Below are 18,612 nucleotides of genomic sequence, written 5' to 3'. Positions count from 1 at the left end.
AAGCGCTTATTCCTACAAATTTGTGTGTATATATATATATATATACATATAAACATATACACATATAAACATATACACATATACACCTTTAGAGATATATATGTATGTATTTCAATGTTAAAGCCCTTAACCTGCATTTTTTTTTCCTAACACCTGAGATCTCACATCGTTGAGCCTTTATAACTTTTTTGAGCAATCGTTTTTTTAAATAATTTTTATTAGACAGTGTTATTATGAGTGTAACTGTACCTTATAATGCATTTTTTTATGTGTTTTAAGACACATTTTGTTTTGCAAAACAGTTAACCACAGCTCTAAGAAAGCTGTAATCATTCTAGCATAAATCGCAATTGTGCTCAAGTGATCGCGATTACTTTCAACTTGTATAACAAGCGGACAACCCAACATGCGCAAAAAGTCGCGATAAGCCACTCATAATCTGGCCCTTTAAGGGGAATTGCATTTTGAGTTGTCCCTTTAACATGTTAAGAAGCTACATGATCCTTCATTATAGTAAGTAAAATTAATAAAACCATGTTGACATTACATTCTAATCAACATTCACTGAATTTTACAGACTATTGACATTTCAGAATCTCTATAATGTCCAGGATGTTGACTAACAAGCATAATAAAAAATATTATAAAAGCTGTCGGCAGCAAACTAAATATCTGATCCTATTTCCATAGTAATGCAGTCAAATTTTGAATCAGCTGATGTTTACTATTGAAATCATTATAAAAATGACCAATATAGAGGCATCTAATGCAAGATGCAGCTTTTAGATTTCTAACACAGAATCACAAAAGAGAATCTATTTGGGATAAAAAAATTTTTTTTACTAACCATTGTTAGTCTGCTAAGCAGTTCCTGCTTTTCACAACTAAATGAGTTTGCATTGTGAATTAATGCTGGTATACTCAGTGCAATAAACAAAACACAGTCCAAATGAATAAAACATGGATTACATAAGGAAACATTATATCAGACATCCCAACCTGCAAAAACTCATTTCAGTGAGGTGGCCTCATCCGCTACTGCGCCGCCTCCCCCCCCCCCCCCCCCCAGTTATATATTGGACACCTTGAAACCCTAAATAAGATACAGACTTATCATTAAAGTAGCTTCCCACTAAAGTCACATTAAAAAAAAATAGTAGCTTTATTGCACAACCACATACAACAAACCTATTTTCTAGTGATCGTACAATGCTTAAATATTTTAGAAATTTTATTACGTGCAGTAAATAAGGTAGTATTTGTGTTTTATTTTATTAAAATCAGTGGGGGCTTTTTGGTTACTGATGCATGCTTTGAGGGTTCTATAACGTCCCAGCAACTAAAGGAATTCCTTAAAGTAACACTTTTCCGGATTTGGGCCACATTGGATCATGCTATTTGGAGTTTCAGGGAGATTGCATTCCATTTGCTGGCATCAGGGAGCCGCTATTACAATCAGGGAGACTCCCTGAACTTCAGGGATAGTTGGGATGTCTGGTATATTTCAACAGCAGACCAAATAGAAAAAAATAAAAAGCATACAGTCCTATTGGGAACAGTGAGATATTTGTATTTCTCCTTTAATAAAGCATGCACTATTATGTACCTAAGCATTCCATACAGTTACTAATTATACAGAGCTATTCAAGTAAGATAGATACCAGACACCAATGACTTTAAAGATTTAAAAACAGACACGTTCAGTACTACCTGTGTATGACTATGCCAGCCATGTGACAACTGCTCTGATATTGTATTGGGCTTCAATACACTGATTGAAAATAACTGGAATGGATAACAAATTATGCTTATGATGAAATATGAAGTTGGATGACTTAAGAATAACATATATATATTCACTTGATATTTGGTTTCTCGTGTTTAGGTATTGTAATTTTATTTGCAATAATAGGTGATTGGTTATTAAAGGGATACTGAACCCATTTTTTTCTTTCATGATTGCATGCAATTTCAAGCAACTTTCTAATTTACTCCTATTATCAATTTTTCTTCGTTCTCTTGGTATCTCTATTTGAAAAAGCAGGAATTTAAGCTTATGAGCCGGCTCATTTTTGGTTCAGAACCCTGGGTAGCGCTTGCTGATTGGTGGCTACATTTAGTCACCAATCTGCAATTGCTACCCAGGTGATGAACTAAAGATGGGCCGGCTCATAAGCTTAAATTCCTGCTTTTTCAAATAGAGATACCAAGAGAACAAAAACCAAGAGAACAAAAGAAAAATTGATAAAAGGAGTAAATTAGAAAGTTGCTTAAAATTGCATGCAATCATGAAAGAAAAAAATGGGTTCAGTATCCCTTTAAAGTGATGGCAACTCGATTAAACACAACTGCAATATAATGAAGTGCCAACCAATATTAGTGTAATAGTGCTTTTATAATTTTGATAAAGTACCTGCAAGTCTAGTTTCTGCATCATTGTATTTTTATAACACTTCAGCAGCCAATCAGAAGCATAGCCGTATGGCTCGCTATTTTCAATGTAGATTTATATATGCACTTTTGGACAAGAAAAAAAAAGCTCTGGCGCTGTTGCTTTGGGGGTCTGGAGCACGTATCTGGTAATACGTGAACAGCAGGTGGGACCAGTCTACACGAAATGACGGGAAGAGTGAGTGGGACTGCTCTATACATCACTACAATACTGGACATAGCCGTTGAGGGGGTGGAGGAAAGCTTCATAATGGACAGGAGAATAATTATAAAATATTAAATAAATTTAAGTCATTATATTTAAACAAATAAATAAATAAAGCAATTCATTTGTTATAAGATTAGTGATCTTTTTGTGAGTTGCAATAGAGTTTACCATCACTTTAAACATTCCTAAGACAAAGGGGACACATTACACAAATGAAAAAAGAAAGAAACCGATATTTACAGTAGATTTTTTATAAAATATATAGGGTAAAAAAACAAGCATTTTATAAATAAACATAAAAGTTTTCAAGTTTTACAATTTTAGAACTAGGAAATTCAAGTGTTTAGGTATCATAGTTTTAAATTGCAATACCAGCACCACAAATGAAATTATTTTAGTTTTACAGTATTATAACTGGGAATTCACGTGATTTCAAAGCTGTTTTTTTTTTTTTAATTTGTTTTTGTTTTTTAGAACTAATTGAATGTGGTGCTACAATATTAATAAACTGTTTTACACCTCAGTGAATTTAGCCAGAATTCATTTACTTGCACTTTTCACTACAGATTGTACATAGGGTGAAAGACTGTGTTTTTGAGAGAGAGGGTAGACAGATAGATCAAGTGACTAGTTATTGTCTTTGGAGGTCATTTATAAGGCAGCAGAGAAAACACATTGTTTTAAATGCATGTACATGAGTCACACACATGTACATAGAAATAAAGCACAGAAGTACGCCATCTAGAAACATTATATGGATTTAGGCCTTTAAGATTGCAGATAGTAGTGACCCGCAAGAATACAGTCTAATAATCAGCAAAAACGTTGACAGTAGTGGATACCAGTAGACTATAAGCAGATAAACACCAGTCAGTGGGCAAAGTAGTTGTTTGAAATAAAAAATAAACAAATGTGGGGCCATAGAGAGGTCAAAAGGAAAAATCTAAAACCTACATTTTAAAAATGCTGCTATTTGGTTTGTAGCATTTGCAGCTTACATAATCTGCTTTTTAGAACAGTGCACATATTTCAAACAAAAACAAGAGGCCGCTTTTTGTATAATTAAAGTAATGGTTTCTTTTAATCCCATGGTCGTTAATGACATGGTATTTGCTTGGCATCAAGAGGCACATGACATCATCCCTCTTCTAGAGGCACATGACATCATCCCTCTTCTAGAGGCACATGACATCATCCCTCTTCTAGAGGCACATGACATCATCCCTCTTCTAGAGGCACATGACATCATCCCTCTTCTAGAGGCACATGACATCATCCCTCTTCTAGAGGCACATGACATCATCCCTCTTCTAGTATCTGCTTTTTCTGGAGTTCATCTTGGTGGAAAAGAGGTAAACAGATTACAATTCCTTTAGAGACTGTCAGGACAGACCATAGATCAGGGTGGGCATACACTTTTTTCAAAGTAAACGTAATTATGAGCCCCTGAAAAGAGCACATCATTGCAATGCAAATAAAGAAGAGTCTAAACAGTTAAATACAGTATGTAAGTTGATAACACTATCTGAAAGGTTCATATTTTATGGAGCTATATATACTGTGTATATATATATATATATATATATATTTTTTAATTTAATTTTTTCTTAAATGTAACAACAATTTAATAATAATATGTCTAATAAATGCAAGATGTAATGAGGTCTACGCTGCTAACTTGCTGTACAAATAAGCTGTTTATGTTGAAGTTGAGTAGCACCTGAATTAGGAAAATAATCAGCATGAGCCATAGCTAATCTTTTCAGTCTGAAATTCGTCAAGCTACCTACAAACAATTGTGATAATTAATTACACTTTTTCTTGATAAAATCCAGCCGTTGGTTGAAATGCATAGACTCTGCCAAAAATGCAAGTTTTTTTTATTGCTTAAACCTCTCCCTGAGTTCCGAGGGCTTTCCTAGTTCCTTAGTGGAGTTTGGCATTTTAGTCAAACAAGGAGAGACATCCATTTTATAAACTGATTCAGTCATTTTATTTTATAAGTAGATTTTTTATTATTTCGTGTTTTGCTTCTATATCGTTAATTAGTATTCACCTGTCCATTGTGTGTCTCTGGTTCTTATCTGTGAGGATTTATGGTAGATATTCAAACAAAATAATATGTTCCCGAATATAAATTTCACCATAGTGTATTTTTTTTAAAATTGAGATGCTGTCAGGTCCAGAAGACGTACTCAGGAACACTATGAGCTAAATAAGCCATGTTAGGAAGAAGTCCATCCTTAGCCTCGTCAATCAATATTGGTCATTTTGCACCTGCTGGTCTAAGGTTAGCACTACTTTGGAGGCTAGGTGCACTAAAGTTAATGTGGCAAATGTCCTTACTGACACTGATGATGGATCTGACTGTGGGATCCGCACTAAAGATAGCGCTATATTTGGATTGTGAATATAGGAAGTAGCCTTGTGGCAGAATTAGCATCCATAATTACATAGGAAGTTTTAAAAGGCCTTTGATGTGTTTCTGGGCTTAGTTATCCAGTCATGAAGACCCTAAAACTTGTGTTCCTGCTCTGTCTATACTGGTTTGACCCTAGCTTGTTATTTAGATCCTGCTACCTACCCATTCCTCTGTATTGTTAGCTGGGTTACTGACTCCTGGAACTGTTTACTGGATCATCCATTTGCCTGCTACCTTTGCAAGGGAATTATCTTTAAGTCTTGCTACAGCCCCTGATTTGCCTTGATACATAAACTGTCATAGATACAGAAGGCACAAATGCATAAAACCATTAAATTAATACAGTACAAACAATAAAGATTACTCCTAATCTGTAAAAAAAAAATGTAAAGGTTCATCCTGTTTCCAGTTGCAAACATAGTTGTGCCAGGCACAGCTGTACACATAAATCGTACTGCATTTATTTTAGTTGCTAATAGTTTTATTTACTCTAAAGGAATCCAGGAACAGTTTACTCTTCCAGACATCTTTATTATGTTAAAGTGCTATACCACTATAAATGTACAAACAATGCTTTACCTTATTGCATCATAGTGCATATATTGTCATTTTATCTGTTAGCATTGATATGTATTTCATGTTTTTGTCCTGTGTTATTCATTTAATTTACATTTGTTTTGCTATTCTTATTCATTTTAATAATATAAAGAGTATAAACAAATGACTACTAGATTATTACACAAACATAACATTTTATTTGTGACAATGAATATATATTATTTTCTGAGCTTTCAAGTTGCCTTCAAATGCCTCATTAAGATCTATTGTAAACATCTAGAAAAAATCCAAAATGTATTCTTACCTGATAAATTATTTTCTTTCCTGGCATTACTGTTGGGAATTCAACACCTGGCCACCAGGAGGAGGCAAATACATTACAGCCAAATTTATCAGGTAAGAATACATTGAGGCCTACTTATCAAGCCATCAACTTACTTGCATTCGACGGGAATAATACGCTCGCCTAACATCACTGCCGTGGACCTGAATAAGCTCTCCTTATTTATCAAAAAAGCTGTCAAAAAGCCGCGCAACAAGTACGGGGCGATGAGCAACGGACTGTTGTTAACTAACATTCATCGATCTCGCTGCTATTCGGATTTTTCACAGCTTTATCTGTATACTGTCACTACACACCGCCGCTATACTAAAATGTTTAACCCCTATCCCGCCGCTCCCGGACCCTGCCGCAACTAAATAAAGTTATTAACCCCTAAACCACCGCTCCCGGACCGCACCTCTAATAAAGTTATTAACCCCTATACCGCCGCTCCCGGACCCCGCCACAACTAACTAAAGGTATTAACCCCTAAACCTCTGGCCTCCCACATCACTATCACTTACTAAACCTATTAACCCCTAAACCACCAGTCCCCCACATCGCCATAAACTAAATTAACCTATTACCCCTAAACCTAACAACCTGCTAACTTTATATTAAATATTAACTCATCCCTATCTTATAATAAATTAAACCTTACCTTTAGAGTTAAAATAAACTATATTGAACTAATAATTCATCTACCATAACTGTTATATTAAAACTACATTAAACTACAAATTAAATTAACTATATTATATATTTAAACACCTAACTCTACTCAAATAATTTAAATCTACAATAAAAAATTACAAAGTTACAAAAAACTAACAACTTAGTTACAAAAAATAACAAACATTAAGTTACAAAAAAAAATAAACACTAAGTTACACAAAATAAAAAATAAATTATCAAATATTTAAACTAATTACACCTAATCTAGGAGCCCTATGAAAATAAAAAAGTCCCCCCAAAATAAAACTACTAATGGCCCTTAAAAGGGCCTTTTGGGGCATTGCCCCAAAGAAATCAGCTCTTTTACCTGTAAATAAAAAATACAAATACCCCCCCGACAGTAAAACCCACCACCCACACAACCAACCCCCCAAATAAAAACCTAACTAAAAAAACCAAGCTCCCCATTGCCCTGAAAAGGGCATTTGTATGGGCATTGCCCTTGAAAGGGCATTTAGCTCTATTGCTGCCCAAACCCTAACCTAAAAATAAAACCCACCAAATAAACCCTTAAAAAATCCTAACATTAACCCCTGAAGATTCGCTTACAGTTTCTGAAGAGTCAACATCCATCCTCAACGAAGCTGAAGAAGTCCTCATCGAAGCAGGCAGAAGTCTTCATCCAAGCGGCCGAAGTCTTCATCCAAGCCCGCAGAAGTCTTCTCCCAGACGGCATCTTCTATCTTCATTCATCTAGCGCAGAGTGGCTCCATCTTCAAGACATCCGACTTGGAGCATCCTCTTCATACGACGTCTTCTTCGGAATGAAGGTTAATTTAAATGACGTCATCCAAGATGGTGTCCATTAGATTCCGATTGGCTGATAGAATGCAATCAGCCAATAGGATTGAGCTTTCATCATATTGGCTGATCCTACCAGCCAATAGGATTGAGCTCACATTCTATTGGCTTATTGGAATAGCCAGTAGAATGCAAGCTCAATCCTATTGGCTGATTGGATCAGCCAAAAGGATGAAAGCTCAATCCTATTGGCTGATTGCAACAGCCAATAGTATTTTTTCAACCTTAATTCCGATTGGCTGATAGAATTATATCAGCCAATTGGAATCTAAGGGACGCCATCTTGGATGACGTCATTTAAAGGAACCTTCATTCCGAAGAAGACGTCGTAAGAAGAGGATGCTCCGCGTCGGATGTCTTGAAGATGGAGCCGCTCCGCGCCAGATGGATGAAGATAGAAGATGCCGTCTGGGTGAAGACTTCTGCGGGCTTGGATGAAGACTTCGGCCGGCTTCGATGAGAACTTCTGCCGCTTCATTGAGGATGGATGTCGGCTCTTCAGAAACTGTAAGTGGATCTTCAGGGGGTTAGTGTTCCGATTTTTTTAAGGGTTTATTGGGTGGGTTTTATTTTTAGGTTAGAGTTTGGGCAGCAATAGAGCTAAATGCCCTTTTCAGGGCAATGGGGAGCTTAGGTTTTTTAGTTAGGTTTTTATTTGGGGGGTTGGTTGTGTGGGTGGTGGGTTTTACTGTTAGGGGGTATTTGTATTTTTTATTTACAGGTAAAAGAGCTGATTTCTTTGGGGCAATGCCCCACAAAAGGCCCTTTTAAGGGCCATTGATAGTTTATTGTAGGTTAGGGTTTTTTTATTTTTGGGGGGGGCTTTTTTATTTTCATAGGGCTCTTAGATTAGGTGTAATTAGTTTAAATCTTTGATCATTTATTTTTTATTTTGTGTGACTTTTAGTTGTTTTTTTTTTGTAACAGTGTTTGTTATTTTTTGTAACTTTGTTGTTAGTTTTTTGTAACTTTGTAATTTTTTATTGCAGATTTAAATTATTTGAGTAGGGTTAGGTGTTTAAATATATAATATAGTTAATTTAATTTGTAGTTTAATGCAGTTTTAGTATAAAAGTTAGGGTAGATTAATTATTAGTTTAATATAGTTTAATGTAATTTAGTATAATAGGGTAGATTAATTAATAGTTTAATATAGTTTAATGCAATTTTAGTATAACAGTTAGGGTAGATTAATTAATAGTTTAATATAGTTTAATTTAAATCTAAAGGTAAGTTTAAATTTATTATAAGATAGGGATGAGTTAATATTTAATGTAAAGTTAAGGGGTTGTTAGGTTTAGGGGTTAATAGGTTAATTTAGTTTATGGCGATGTGGGGGGCTGGCGGTTTAGGGGTTAATAGGTTTAGTAAGTGCTAGTGATGTGGGAGGCCAGGGGTTTAGGGGTTAATACATTTATTTAGTTGCGGTGGGCTCCAGGAGCGGCGGGATAGGGGTTAATAACTTTATGTAGGTGGCGGCGGGGTCAGTGAGCGGCGGGATAGGGGTTAATAACTTTATGTAGGTGTCGGGTGGTAGATTAGGGGTTAATAAGTATAATGTAGTTGGCGTGGTGTCGGGCGGTAGATTAGGGGTTAATAAGTATAATGTAGGTAGCGGCGGTTTCGGCACGGCAGATTAGGGGTTAATAAGTATAATGTAGGGGTGTTTAGACTCGGGGTACATGTTAGGGTGTTAGGTGTAAACTTAACTTTTATTCTCCCATAGGAATCAATGGGATATCGGGCAGCAGGGAACATGAGCTTTCGCTGCTTTCAGACTCCCATTGATTCCTAAGGCATCAGCCGCCTCCAGGGCGGCGGATTGAAAAGCAGGTACGCTGGGCCAGAATAGTGGCGAGTGTTCCTGTTAGAAATTTGTTAACTAGCAAAAGTAGTCAGATAGTGCCGAATTTGCATTCGGAACATCTGTAATGACGTAAGCATCGATCTGTGTCGGACTGAGACTGGCGGATCGTATGTAACGTCACAGATTTCAACTTTTGCCGGTCTGTATGCTTTGATAACTAAGGGGAATCAAGCTCTCCACAACTACGCTGCGGAATTCCAGCGTATTTGCGGTTGACAGCTTGATAAGTAGGCCTCATTATGTTTTCAATCCAATGGCAGGGAGAGTCCACAAATTAATTAATTACTGTTGGGAATCCAATACCCAAGCAAGAGAGGACACAGAATGAACAGGGAAGAAAAACAAGGCAGGCAAACCTAATCTAAAGGCATCACTGCTTCAAGCACTTTTCTCCCAAAAGAGGCCTCAGCTGAGGCAAAAACATTGAACATGTAAAATTTTGAAAAGGTATGTAAAGCGAACCAGGTAGCGGCCTTTCAGATTTGCTCCATAGAAGCTTTGTTCTAAAAGGCTGAAGAAGAGGACACTGCACAGGTAGAATGATCTGTAATCCTGTCAGGAGGCTGATTCCAAATTCATCATAAGCCAAACAAATGACACTCCTCAGCCAAAAAGAAAGAGTAGTAGCAGTGGCCTTCTAACCCTTACACTTACCAGTGTACAAAACAAACAAGGAAGAATATTGCCTAAAATCCTTGGTTTCATGAAGATATAATTTCAAGGCCCACACTACATCCAGATTGTGCAACAAACACTCCTTCTGAGAGGAAGGATTAGGGCAAAAAGAAGGAACTACAGTTTCCTGATTGATATTTTGGTCAGAGACAACCTTAGGTAGAAAACCTAACTTGGTACGTAAAACAGCCTTATCCAGAAGAAATGGGAAATGGGCAACAAAATCAAGACTTTCTAAGACAAAAAGTTTAATGTCAACAAAATGCATAGGCTCAAACAGAGCCCTTTGAAGAACACAAAGAACAAGATTAAGGCTCCAAGGAGGAGCAACTGACAAACACAGGCCTGATTCTAACCAGGGCCTGAAGAAAGGACTGAACATCTAGAAGATTAGCCAATTTCTTCGGTAGTAACACCGAAAGGGCAGAGATCTGATAGAACTGGCAGATGATCCTTGAGGATCGGGATATGGAGGTATGCGTACTTCAGGTCAATAGTGGTCATAAACTGACCCTCTTGGACCAAAGGAAGAACGGACCTGCTTTCTATGCCTACCTCCTATAGTAGACAAAGGCAAATAATGACTGCGGGAGTAGGGGGAGTGGGAGGGATACTTATAGATTTGGCTGGGGTGTCTTTGCCTCCTCCTGGTGGCCAGGTGTTGAATTCCCAACAGTAATGAATTAATTTGTGGACTCTCCCTGCCATTTGAAATAAATACTTTTAATAACCATTTAAAAATGTCTTTCCCAGATCACACTTCCAAAATATCTACTTCCACTTACCACATAACAAGTTTTTAGTAGATACACACTATGTAAAAACATTTTTTTTTTTTTTTTTTAAAGCACAAAATAAACAAATAAATGATTATATTATTTGGTCAAAATGATAAAGTTAAGGGATAAAAGGGACAAAATCTGTAATTAAGTCTAATAAATTGAATAATAAACTGCTCAAAATCATCTGTCTGCAGCAAGTTTTAGAAAAAGAAAATGGAGAAAAAGCTATTGGAAAATGCTTAAGAATATTGTTTTATGGTTGAAATATGTCCTGTGGTTTTAAGAAGTACATGTTCTCCTGCCCAGGGGAACAGAACAGAACTTTAAGGGAATCTGCTGACTGTACAATACTACAAGTCCTCATGTCAATCATATCAAGTACAAAAAAAAAGTAAAACTAGTAAAAAAAAAAAAACAGTTGGAAAACTCCTATAAAAAAAGACAGATTATTTTGTCTGCATCTTTCTTTTAAAAGCGGCAAATTACCAATTGTTTTCCCAGTATACATTCAATATTTGACGCATCTTTCCTTGATATTACAGTCTATGAGGAAATATAATGTAACAAAGTTACTTAAAAGTGATTTTCTAGTTGGTATTTTAGCCATTTCAAAAAAAAGTTCAGTGGTTGCCTCTAGAGAATGCTGATTATTAACATCTAATTTTCTGTTTTATGGTTGACATAGGTCAGAACCTTGAAGCTGGATTTTCACACACAAAACATAGCAAAATGCAGATAAGTATAGCAGATGTAATGAAAGACAAACCTTACACACTATAGACAACCACCCACTGACATCACAGACCCGCACATTTACCTTGCTGGACACAATTTACACACTCATAGTGATCACAATATTTATAGAGCTGGATGTATAGACACTGAGATTCATAAATTACACTCACATACCAAACGTCTACAATTGCACACTTACTGATCACCAGTAGAGGACCTACTTAACAGAGGGCCCTAGTGCAAAAAATAACTAAGGTAACTAAGTAGTAAGCAATAGTAATATACATGCTGCTCTGTATAATGTTTTCCAGAATAGATAAGTGGACCTGCAACCTGCACTAATAAAAGGCTGCCCTGTATTAGGATTGTACACATTCTATGCCTATGTATAGACTAGCTGCTATGCCCCCCCCCCCAGCACTTTGGCCCTGGTGCCACTGAACCTGCTGCACCAATGGTAGTTCCACCCTTGCTGATCACATAATAACACTACAGATATATTCTCTATGCCGAACCCAAGTTACATACTTACAGCAATTACATGCTAAAACATCACACACACACACTTACATTTAGTTTTGAGACTGACAACTTATGAGAGACACTTACACATAGATCAACATGCTACATGCATTTGGAATATTTATACACATCTGAATAATTACAGTTCAAAAAGGCCCCTCAAAAATTTTAGAAAAGTTTGCCTTGAGTGACGTTTATTTCTCTATGCAGTGTTCTGTATGTGAAGGAGAGACTTGTATATTACAACAGAAGCTCAACTGTATTCTAGACTGAACAGGTCAGTTTAATGCTCTCCTCGTGAATACAACTCTGTTCCAGAGTCCCACTAATGCGGATATCACAGGGATAATAAAATATTCACAGCTATTTCAACCAAGAAAACTAGTAGCATCGGTTGCGATCTTGATATGTTATTAAGTGAATATTCTCTTGCAAATGCAGTCATCTGTTTTGTCACAGCAATCGCTCACCTCAGTGTAACACCGTGTATCGCTAAATTCACTTGCAGCGTCCAGCCTCGTTATGACACCAGGAAAATCACACCAGTTGGCTTTTACACTGAGACAGCTAGGGCTCTCCACGCCCCTGGGATAATGGATACAGGAAGCAACAAAGTCGTGGTCTCAGTGAGGAAAAGCAAGGAGAGATTCCTTTAGTTTAAAAGTTCAATTTATTGAATACTTGCATTAAAAGCGAAAAAGGCGCAGCCGGCAGACACCACAGCTGACGTGTGGAACTGCCTCTGAGGCAGGAAACGCGTCAGCTGTGGTGTCTGCCGGCTGTGCCTTTTTCACTTTTAATGCAAGTATTAAATAATTCAAACTTTTGAACTAAAGGAATCTCTCCTTGCTTTTTCCTCACTGAGACCACGACTTTGTTGCTTCCTATTACAACAGAAGGTCTAAAAAATAATCCCAAATATTTTGTCTGATTTCTTTTGGCGTCGTGTTTTTTAGCATCTCAGGCCCCCATTCATAGTGCACACATCACAGAACAATCTATTATATTAATACACTCTCATTCATTTAAAGCAGTACATGCAGAACAAGTATGATCAGAGACAAACGTGGAAAGTTGAAGCCAGTAGATAGAAGCCTGTGAGAATGGGGGACTTTGCTGGCTCATAATGTGTTAATAAAGAAGGAACAAAGCAATAAATCAAGCAGAAGATGGAGTATGGCTTAGTTAGAAAATGACATATAGCTGGTTGGGTTAGCAGGTTTAATAAGGAGGCTGGCTGAGATGAAAAAGACCGGCACAGATTAAAAGAAGTCTGAACTGGAATACATAAGAGAACCAGTCGGAGAGCAAAGAAGAACAGGAGGAGAAAACTAATTGGAGGAAGATACTGGTATTTTGGTGGAACAAATTTTTTATATCTGTGTACACAGAACCGCCACTGGAAAAGAAAACACACACACATGCATCACATGACCTATCCGTGCTTCATCCACTCCCACAACAGTGTGCCTTTAATTCAAATGGTAGTTTTATGAAAGAAGCATTTCTTTTCTCTGAAATGCTTTACTTACACCTGATTAATTGTATTAATCTTACCTTTTACTTTCAGGAACTCCTTGTGTGTAAGAGAGAGAGTAAGTAAGAGTAATTAAATACAGACAACTACAGATACTTGCCTCTGATGTTTTGGGATTATCTCCAGCATCTGTAATTTTTATTGGGGTTGAGCGCTGAGAAACAGCCCCTTCCTCCTCTTTATCAGTCCCGGAGTCATCTTCAGAGCTGCTTGATACAGCTTCCTCGCTTGGAGGGGGAGGTGCACTTGCTGCTGTTTTACGTTGTAATAGGGTCTCTTCCCTGTTTGTCTTGTTGCTAAAATAATAAATATATATTTAGTCATAAACAAAGGAAAATATGAAGCAATTGTCCTGAAATAGTATTTTTAAATAACAAAGATATGAAAATATGGGCCACTAAGAAGAATAATAGTATCAAAGTACAAAATAGTTATGTAAATATCTTACTCATGTAAGTATATTGCAGACACAAATTGGTGCTGGTAGCTAACTGATTTTCCAGCTGTGTTCATACACAAAATACAAATAATAATACGCACATAGGTGTTAATCACAATCCTTTAGAGATGCTTACCAATTGATTTATCTATATATAATTGTATTTATAACACTCATAAGTACATTGGTAAGCACAAATGTTTGCTTTACACATTTTCACTGTATTACTAATATTCTGTATACCATTAAATTCCAAATTCAGTTTCTGAGAGTCACAAACAGGTAAATTTTTTCTCTTAACGTGTTTGTATTGACTTGTTATTAAAAGGATACTAACCCTAAATTTTTTCTTTCATGATTCAGAATCATGACCTCAGGCTGAGGTACATAGATGATATTTGTATTCTATGGAAAGGGGATGAACACCTCTTTAAATCGTTTGTAAGTGAGCTGAATTTGAATTAACTTAACTTGAGACTTACCTATGAGATAAGTTATGACAAAGTTACCTTTCTAGATTTAAGCATATCTAGAGATATGTTTGGAAAGGTACAAAATGACTTGTATAGAAAGGAGACAGCAACAAACTCAATTTTGAAGTTTGAAAGTGCACATCACACCTCCACTAAAAAAGCCATCCCCGTTGGAGAATTTTTACGTTTGCCCCCGCAATTGTTCGGAGGTACAGACCTTTAAAACACAGGCCAAAGGGGGGCGTGTCTGACCAGCGACCAAGATGGCTGCTTTCTAACTATGGCTGAGCGGAGGAGCTGCTAAAACCGCTGTTTCTCACTCCCTTACTGCATATACCAAGTCTTTTCTCAACGATGTGGTGAAAATTAATACTTGTAGAGCTGCTTTTGAAAAAAAATTGTTTTAAATCTCAGCCCAGCAGACCGGAATAGAGAAGGTACGCAGCAGAGGCCTGGTAACGCCTAGATCTTCATCAACACCCCCACTTTCCTGCAATGTCAGACTAACCAGCCATTTGTGCTGAAGAATGACCAGAAACACCATTTCACAATGCTCATCTACTGTAGCAAATGAGCGATGGCATAAAGGGACGGTACCTACTGCTAATTCCGTAGTCGAACCAAAGTGTTGTTAGTATCTGCAATAATGGAGGAGCTTCTTTCAAATCTACAAACCCTTTTTGAGGATTTTAAAAATGATATGTGCGCTAAGCTAGGCACCCTTACAGAGCTTAGCCGCCAGGAAACATTGAAATATGAGGCCCCACAGTCAGATATCTCTGCAAAGTATGACAAGCAAGTTTTGAAATGTGATTCGCAAATGCTTAAGGAACAAGCCATTAGCGGTCGGACAGATCATACGCAGGCTGCAGGTATAGCAACAGATCTGACAAGAGGAACATACCTATCGCTTGGGCCCATGATTGCCCGATCCCTGCTGAGTCAGTCAGGATCCAAGTTGAGATCAGATGCGACGACACCGACAGACGAGATGTTGCTGCCTGCTGCTTTGGCGCCCGAGGCGATAATCGAGTGTGCCGGACACTCTCAGGTCCACATCTGTGAATATGCGCTCACATTTCAACTTGAGCAGAAGGGAGCAGTGGATGTCCTGAAGTCTATGGAGACTGTTTATGCTGTATGGGAGCTAACCATTTACGAGCTGACATATAACTGGGACCCACCAGTGGAACATTACAGTGAGAAAGTTAGCCACACAGCTGGTAGGGAGATCGAGTTTAATAAAAGGCCATTGCCGGCCAATTCCCTACTGACTTTGTTGGCCTCTTGGATACATGAGGTAACCTCATGCCGACTGAAAACTGAGAGACTGGTCATAGGGTAAATATGGGGGGAACTCACGGACACTTCCAACAGACTGTGGTATACTCCAGGCGTTTCCCACATGCCACCTAGATACCCAGTCTCTGCTATAGGAAGTGTTATCTATATGATACAGATCCTATTTATATTGATGACTTCTTCTTCAATATGCTTATTTGTACTGAAGGCAATCTGCTGAACAATAATAGTTATACTACCTCTAGGGTAAAATGTGTATGTTTGTTTATGTATATAGGTCTAGACCCATAACCATCTATATGCCTAGGGAAGCTATATTTTTTTAGAACAGGTTCTACATACTTAGTAGATGTCTTGCTTAGACCATGGTTAATACTTGTGGGATACTAGATACCTAGTTCGAATCTGTTTATCATTGTAACCTTACCTTCCACTCTGATATATAACATTTAGCCTTGCGCAATCTCTATATACAAATAATATAGATTTGTATAATATCTGACACCATATACCTAGTTTTATATTTAGTAAAGATTATGCTTCAAGGGTTTGTTACCTGTTAGTTTTGATGTATTACAGAGGTAAAAAATAATGCCTCTTGTGCTCTCTATTGCACTGGAAGTCAACAAAGTTGTTATTCCCTGTGATATAACTTTCCAATTTAAATATTTTCAATACCTTTAACTGTACACATTGCATAATCTGTTTGTATACAATGTTGGTTCTTTTATTAAAAACTTACGGCTAGATTACGAGTCTTGCGTTAGGCTTAAAAAGCAGCGTTGGCCGGTCCCAACGCTGCTTTTTAACGCCCGCTGGTATTACGAGTCTTGCAGGTACAGGTGTACCGCACACTTTTTTGGCCAGACTTGGAAATACCGCAAATCCACTTACGTCAATTGCGTATCCTATTTTTTCAATGGAACTTGCATAGCGCCGGTATTACGAGTCTGCCAAAAAGTGAGCGGTAGACCCTCTCCTGTCAACACTGGTACCGCATTTTAAAGTCAGTAGTTAAGAGTTTTACACTATAACGCTGTAGCATAAAACTCTAAACTAAAGTGCTAAAAAGTACACTAACACCCATAAACTACCTATTAACCCCTAAACCGAGGCCCCCCCACATCGCAAACACTAAAATACATTTTTTAACCCCTAATCTGCCGAACCGGACAGCGCTGCCACTATAATAAATATATTAACCCCTAAACTGCCGCACTCCCGCCTCGCAAACATTAGTTAAATATTATTTACCCCTAATCTGCCGGCTCTAACATCGCCGCCACCTACCTCCATTTATTAATCCCTAATCTGCCGCCCCCAACGTCGCCACCACTATTCTAAATTTATTAACCCCTAAACCTAAGTCTAAACCTAACCCTAACACCCCATAACTTCAATATAATTTAAATAAATATAAATAAAATTACTATCATTAACTAAATTATTCCTATTTAAAACTAAATACTTACCTATAAAATAAACCCTAAGCTAGCTACAATATAACTAATAATTACATTGTATCTAGTTTAGGGTTTATTTTTATTTTACAGGCAAGTTTGTATTTGTTTTAACTAGGTAGAATAGTTACTAAATAGTTATTAACTATTTAATAAACTACCTAGTTAAAATAAATACAAAAGTACCTGTAAAATAAAACCTAACCTAAGTTACAATTACACCTAACACTACACTATAATTAAATTAATTCCCTAAACTAAATGCAAAAAAAACAAAACACTAAATTACAGAAAATAATAACTAATAACTAATTACACCTAATCTAATCCCCCTAACAAAATAAAAAAGCCCCCCCCAAATAAAAAAAAAGCCCTACCCTACACTAAATTACAAATAGCCCTTAAAAGGGCCTTTTACGGGGCATTGCCCCAAAGTAATCAGCTCTTTTACCTGTAAAAAAAAATTACAAATCCCCCCCAACATTAAAACCCACCACCCACACAACCAACCCTACTCTAAAACCCACCCAATACTCCCTTAAAAAAACCTAACACTAACCCCTTGAATATCACCTTACCGGGAGAAGTCTTCACCAAACGGGCCGAAGTCCTCAACGAATCCGGCAGAAGTGGTTCTCCAGACGGTCAGAAGTGGTCCTCCAGACGGGCAGAAGTCTTCATCCAGGCGGCATCTTCTATCTTCATCCATCCGGCGCGGAGCGGGTCCATCTTCAAGACATCTGACGCGGAGCATCCTCTTCTTTCCACGGCGACTGAAGAATGAAGGTACCATTAAGTGACGTCATCCAAGATGACGTCCCTTCAATTCCGATTGGCTGATAGAATTCTATCAGCCAATCAGAATTAAGGTAGAAAATATCCTATTGGCTGATGCAATCAGCCAATAGGATTGAACTTCAATCCTATTGGCTGATGCAATCAGCCAATAGGATTGAGCTCATATTCTATTGGCTGAATGGAACAGACAATAGAATGCCAGCTCAATCCTATTGGCTGATTGCATCAGCCAATAGGATTTTTTCTACCTTAATTCCGATTGGCTGAGAGAATTCTATCAGCCAATCGGAATCTAAGGGACACCATCTTGGATGACGTCACTTAAAGGAACCTTTATTCAGCAAGAAGACGTCGGAAGAAGAGGATGCTCCTCGTCGGATGTCTTGAAGATGGAGCCGCTCTGTGTCGGATGGATGAAGATAGAAGATGCCATCTGGATGAAGACTTCTGCCTGTCTCGAGGACCACTTCTGCTGGATTCGTTGAGGACTTCGGCCTGGTTGGGTGAAGACTTCTCCCAGTAAGG

General features: G+C 37.5%; 1 protein-coding gene across 1 annotated transcript in view; it reads right to left on the bottom strand.

Moving 5' to 3' along the window:
- Nucleotides 1-18,612, bottom strand: part of FIG4 (FIG4 phosphoinositide 5-phosphatase) — a 1,077,570-nt gene that overhangs the window by 218,209 nt on the left and 840,749 nt on the right. Inside the window, exon 21 of the mRNA XM_053710848.1 lies at nt 13,716-13,911. Coding sequence (XP_053566823.1) covers nt 13,716-13,911 — 196 coding nt within the window. The remainder of the gene's footprint in view (nt 1-13,715; nt 13,912-18,612) is intronic.

This window comes from Bombina bombina, chromosome 4, assembly GCF_027579735.1.
Source record: "Bombina bombina isolate aBomBom1 chromosome 4, aBomBom1.pri, whole genome shotgun sequence".
NCBI lineage: Eukaryota > Metazoa > Chordata > Amphibia > Anura > Bombinatoridae > Bombina > Bombina bombina.
This window is presented reverse-complemented; position numbering and strand designations above follow the sequence as displayed.